Raw genomic sequence first — 5,797 nt, 5'->3', positions numbered from 1 at the left:
CTGGGTTGCGCCCAGCCACTGAGCCCGCAGATTCCCCCCCTCCCCGGTCTCCTCCATCCCCCCTCCACCATCACCTCCCCACTACCAGCCGCCAGGCCTCGCCGATCTCCTCCCCCCCTTCCCCCAGGCTTTTGCGGCGAGGCCTAAGTAGCCTTGCCGATCTCCTTCGAGTGGCTTCCGGCCACTCGGGCCTCCCAATCTCCTCCCCCCCTTCCTGTCTTGGGCCCGGCCGATCTCCTTCCCCCAACCCACTCCGGCAGCAAGGCCTGAGTGCCTTCCAGCCGCCGGCCCGCCAGTTCCCAGAGCGTTCTCTGCGCGTGCGCAGGGAACGCTCATTTAATTTTTACTTTTTACCTAATTTAAATATTTTTTTCAACTTTTAATATTTTTCTGCACACCTGGGCATTGTACCACGTGTGCAGGAAAATCTCCCTGCCCCCCAGGTGCCCCCGATGTGCGGATTTAGATATCCGCACAGAGGGGGCAACTTGGCTATTAGATATATAGATGGAACTAGAGAATATTAACAAATATTAGAGAATAATGAAGCGATGAATTAGGTGTAATAACAAAATGTAACAAGTCTCTTGACATATATGTTGTTTGTTGTAGTTGTTTATGTCTGTGTTTAGGAACATAAGAAAATAATAAAAGTGTACCTTTGGGTACTTTAAAAAAAGAAGAAGAAGAAGAAGAGATTGGATTTATACCCTGCCCTTCACTATCCGAAGGAGTCTCAGAGCAGCTTACAAATCTCCTTTCCCTTCCCCTCCCCACAACAGACACCCTGTGAGGTCGGTGGGGCTGAGAGAGCTCTGAGGTAACTGTTCTTGAGAGAACAGCTCTGAAAGAACTTGTGACTGACCCAAAGTCACGCCAGCAGCTGCATGTGGAGGAGTGGGGAATCAAACCTGGTTCTCCCAGATTAGAGTCCATGTACCTAACTACTACACCAGACTGGCTCTCACATGCCACCTGTGGGACTTCTGAGCATTGTTCCCAAGTGTGGCCCCTGCCCTGTGTTCTGGGGAAATGAGCAAGGCCCTTACCCAATGAGGCTTGTGGTTGTTGGGTGGTTCCCACTTCGAAGCAACCACCACCAGAGGAACTGGTAAGCTGTGAGCTGCATTGAGCTGCATGCTTCATGCCAGGGATGGAAGTCATTGTGTTCTCTTTTGGTTGATGGCGAGTGCAAGAGATACTGGGTTGCTGAAAAACACGTGCGCTTTCACACCTGCCAAATAATGCACTTTCAATCCAGTTCAGTGACCATTTCCAAACGGATTTTGCCATTTCACACAGCAAAATCCAGTTGCAAAGTGCATTGAAAGTGTGTTATTTCGTGTGTGTAAAAACGCCACAGACACTCCATAATCCAGGCCTTGTGTTATAAATGCAGAGTAGTAGTTGGTGTGTTGAACTAGGACCAAAGAGACCAAGGTTCAGGTTCTCAATTTCTATGAAACGTACTGGTTAACCTTGGACCAGCCGTTCTCTTTCAGCTTCACTTGCCTCACAGGATTGTTGTGATGATAAAATGGAGGGGAGAACAATGTATGACACTCTGCGCTGCTTGGGAGAAGGGCAGATGAAAGATACACAAGACACACTTGGTCGTATAAAAAGATGTTGGGAGTAGAGATGTGAAGGCCCGGAAAAAAAACGGAAAAATTCGGGGGGGGGGCGTTTTCCCCCCGGTTTTTTCCTGAAGCCTTTTTTGTTTTCCCCCGAAATATTGGAAAAATTGAAAAAAGAAAAGAAAAGAAAAAAATTGATTATGGAACGTTTTATTTTAGCATGATGAATTAAATATTTTAAGACAAGGTGTTCAAATATTTTCCAAATCAGATTGATCTAATTTCTGTGTACTGAGGACAAGCAAGTCCTAGGTTACAAACTGAACTCTCCAATGCAAGAACAAGATGCATTTCTTCCTTTAGGAGGTGCTATTGTCAGAAGAAAAGAAAAAGGTATCAGTTTTGTTTTTGCATGTGGGTGGGTATTCCGTTTGTAATAATTGTTCGGATACACTATATTTTTAATATGCTAGTTGTGATAATTTCATGCCAAGTAAAAATGTCCATAGTCATATTTTATGTTCCTAAAGTAACAAAATGACTTTGAATCTAGAAAAGACAAAATAAATGCTAATGTAGCATTTTTTTCAATTTTTCCGAAAATTTCCGTTTCCCCCCCAAAAAAAAACTGGGGGGAAAACGGGGTTTTTTCCAAGCTTCAAAATTTCTGGAAATTTTACATCTCTAGTTGGGAGTACATATCTTTTGTGTTGTACGAGCCACTGCTAAACATTTATCATTGTATTTTGTGATGCATTGCAAAACTAAGGTGATACGGTAAAGGCGGGCCATATTAGCCTGTGGCCCCAAAAGCAACCCCACTGGAGGTCTTCCAAGCAGAGGCTGGGCAGCCGTCTGCCAGGGATGCTTGAACTCTGGCTTTCCTGCATTGAACAGCGGGTTGGAGTAAATGCCCTGTAAGGCCTCTTCAACTTAAATGTGTCATTACGGGCTAAGCTTTCCTGGGCCGGAGCCCAGGATTCACATCCAGTAATTACCTTTGTGCAGGTAAATGTGTTCATAGGTAGTTCCTGAACAGGGATGGGCATGAACCTAAAAAGGGTTGAGCCGCCCCAAACCTCCTACTTTGGGTGCTGAGAACAGCCACTCCAAGAGTCAGCCATGCAGGACGCACTCCCCATTTTTTAATTTTGTGAGGGTGAAAGGCCTCGGCTGTCTACTCTCAGGGTTCGTTCAGTGGGCTGAGTCAGTGATTCCAGACTAAGTCAAATTTATTAACTTAGGGAGTTCTGCAAAGCATAAATCACTCAGTTGCAGGCAGATGGACATAAAACAAATAAACTTCCCTATTGCTACATAAAACCTGCCTCTCTGAAAACTTTAGACCTTATTGCCTTCAAGCATCTCTGCATGGCATTCTTTGGACATCCGTCTTACCCGTCTGACAGGATACAGGCCCTCTTCATGCCTAGCTGGTATAGCGTGGCGTCATGCCAAAGTGGTAAAGGTAAAGAAAAAGGGGTAAAGAGTGTGCACATTAAGAACCCATCTTGTCTCGCAATCAGTGATTTGCCGAGCAGCTCAATAGCCAGTCAGGGTCAACCAGTTGGTTATCACCTGCTATGAGAGGAAAACTAGGGAGGACACTCTCTAAGACAGCCCCCCAAGGTTGAATCGTGGAGGAACAGAAACAGCTCACAGGTGTTACTAATCATCAGTGGGAACAATTCTAAACAGGCCAGAATCCCAACAATGCTTAGAGTTCTGAAGGACAATCCAGCCACCTTATTAGAACCTGGGGCCTAGATTACCAAGTTCCTTACAGATGGTTTGGGGTTCAGGGCAGCCCATAAACTGAAACTTCCCAAACAGGCCCCACCCGAACCAAAGCGGTTCGGCAAGTTCAGCTCCTCCTTTCTCCCGGCCGTGGGTCACCGGGGCCAGAAGAAGTCTGGTGAAGGGAGCTTTGGCTCTTGGAAGCCCATACCGAGAAAATCTTGTGGGTTTCTAAGGTGTAATTGGACTCAAGCCTAGCTGTTCATACCTAGTGTCTCTAGTTGGGCGTTGGTCTGATCTGCACCGATAGGATTCTGTAGGCACTTGTGTTCTGTGCAGGAACATGACATGCCTGCCTTGCTTGACCTCGGGCCTCTCTTTCATAAAGAAAGAAAAATGATGTTTGATATGTATAATCAGCCTTTCTGGACTCTGGGGCACATAGACTGCCGCATTTACCTGGCGTGCATTTTAGGAGGAGGCGCTGGCCAGCCAAAGCATAAAAAGGTAAAGGTCTCCCTCGCTCGAAAGCCAGTCGAATCCGACTCTAGGATTGCGGTGCTCATCTCCGTTTCAAAGCCGAAGAGCCAGCGCTGTCCGAAGACTTCTCCGTGGTCATGTGGCCGGCATGACGAAACGCCAAGGCGCACGGAACACTGTTACCTTCCCACTGGAGTGGTACCTATTTATCTACTTGCAATTTCTTGCTTTCGAACTGCTAGGTTGGCAGGAGCTGGAACTAGAGACGGGAGCTCACTCCGTCATGCGGCACACTCGGGTCTCGAACTGCTGAACTACTGACCTTCCGCAGCCTGCAGTTCAGCGTCTTAACCACTTGAGCCAAAGCATATGCCACAATAAATGTGCAAGTGTTTAAAGTGCCAGAGAATTATGTTTTTGATTACTATTTACACTCACACACACACACAAACTTTGTCAGAGCAAAGGTTTGAGGCTCTTTAGAATTCCGGCATTTCATCCATGTGTGGCTTCATTTGTCATATTTTCTTTTTCTGTTTTTCCTCCCACTGTCTATGATTGACTCAGCCAATGAATTGGGGGGGGGGAGAGAGATCAGGCAAACCCCTAAAGTGTCAGGTGTCAATCCAGTGACTCTTGTCTCCTACTTGCTTTTAAATCCGGTGCTCTTTTCCCCCAAACTTTTGCAGCCAATCTTTCCCAGTCAGCTTTCCTGTGCTCAAGATATGACGAAGACTTGGACGATGTTAGCTCCACATCCTCCGTTTCCCAGGTCCTGGAGAATGAGGATTCCCAGGCTGCGGAGAAAGAGGAAGAGTTGGCTGTCCCGATCTCGATGCCCCGCCACCCGCCCGTCGTCCGGACTCCTTCCGTTCAGCCTGGCCTCCTGCCACAGCACTTAGCTGTCAGCAAAGCCCACATTCCAATGAACGCTTTGAGTAAGTAAGCTGTAGAACTTTTATTGTGGAGATTTATACCAGGGGGATTTTATTGTTGGCACTATAATGCTGAATTCATGTGAGCCACTGCTCTGACCCCATTTGTCGGTTTTCTCTGTTTTCATAGTTATAGATGTTGCAATGGTTTGGCTTCGTGTGAACAGGCAAGGGGGAACCCCAGACTCACATATTGCATTCTCCCCATACATACCGCAACCAAATTAGATACTTTTAGCAAACCGTAGCTTGCCGTTGCATCCAAACCAACAAACCGCGGTTTGCCCTTGCCCAGCTACAAACCGGTCTGTCAGTGGAAAGCCCTTGGGAATGCTGGCTTTTGTCATTTTCTCTTCTTCCCTCCACCATCCAGAAAGCTCATTCCCAGGTTCATGCGACCCCCATGGACTAGTTGTCACATGGCATGGGTCAGAGAGCAGTGAGGCAGGGGAAGGGGGAGGATGTTGCCCCTTCTTCCTCTTTCATCAGTAGAGCTGCACTTGCAGAAGACAGAGGAAGACGATGATTTTGTCATCTTCCCAGTCCTTATTACAGGCCCCCGACTCGCATCAGTGTGTGTTCAGCTTTTTGGGCATCAGAAGGGAAACCAGCAGAAAATCTGCACTCTTCCTGCCGGCAGATCACTGAATCTAATCCCGGGATCTAAAACCGGGAACAACTTTTGGATGTCCTGTTTTGGGGTGGCATCTTAACTGAGCCCCAGTTTCTCTTAAGTGAAGTCTAAATTATTGGGGGCAGGGTGATAAAAAATATTTGAAATCTATGACAAACAAACCGATATCCTCCAAAAGGGCCATCTCCTCTTAGGACAATGAAAACAGCCAAAAACGTTATACAAGCTTTTTGAGTTCTCCAGAACTCTGTATTAGACTACATTTCCAAAAAAGTAAAAGAAGGAAGGAGGTTTTTTCAGGCTCTGCTCTTCAGGCCGTGTGTCTGTACCCAGCACTTGAATGCCCAGCAGTCTTGCCTATATTGGGTGATGCTGGGCAGAACTGAAATCAGGTTGCACCTTCAGTCTTCTAAGGAGGAGGAGGAAAACTTCCT

General features: G+C 46.9%; 1 protein-coding gene across 1 annotated transcript in view; it reads left to right on the top strand.

Annotated features, from left to right (window-relative positions):
* The window catches only part of NUP214 (nucleoporin 214kDa), a 121,953-nt gene that overhangs the window by 56,396 nt on the left and 59,760 nt on the right, over positions 1–5,797 (top strand). Inside the window, exon 22 of the mRNA XM_015424259.1 lies at positions 4,484–4,732. Within this exon, the coding sequence (XP_015279745.1) occupies positions 4,484–4,732 (249 nt within the window). The remainder of the gene's footprint in view (positions 1–4,483; positions 4,733–5,797) is intronic.

The sequence above is a fragment of the Gekko japonicus genome, unplaced genomic scaffold, assembly GCF_001447785.1.
Source record: "Gekko japonicus isolate JY-2015 unplaced genomic scaffold, Gekko_japonicus_V1.1 scaffold2121, whole genome shotgun sequence".
In the NCBI taxonomy this organism is placed as follows: domain Eukaryota; kingdom Metazoa; phylum Chordata; class Lepidosauria; order Squamata; family Gekkonidae; genus Gekko; species Gekko japonicus.
Note: the sequence above shows the minus strand (reverse complement) of the source record. Positions and strands in the feature narration are given on the sequence as shown.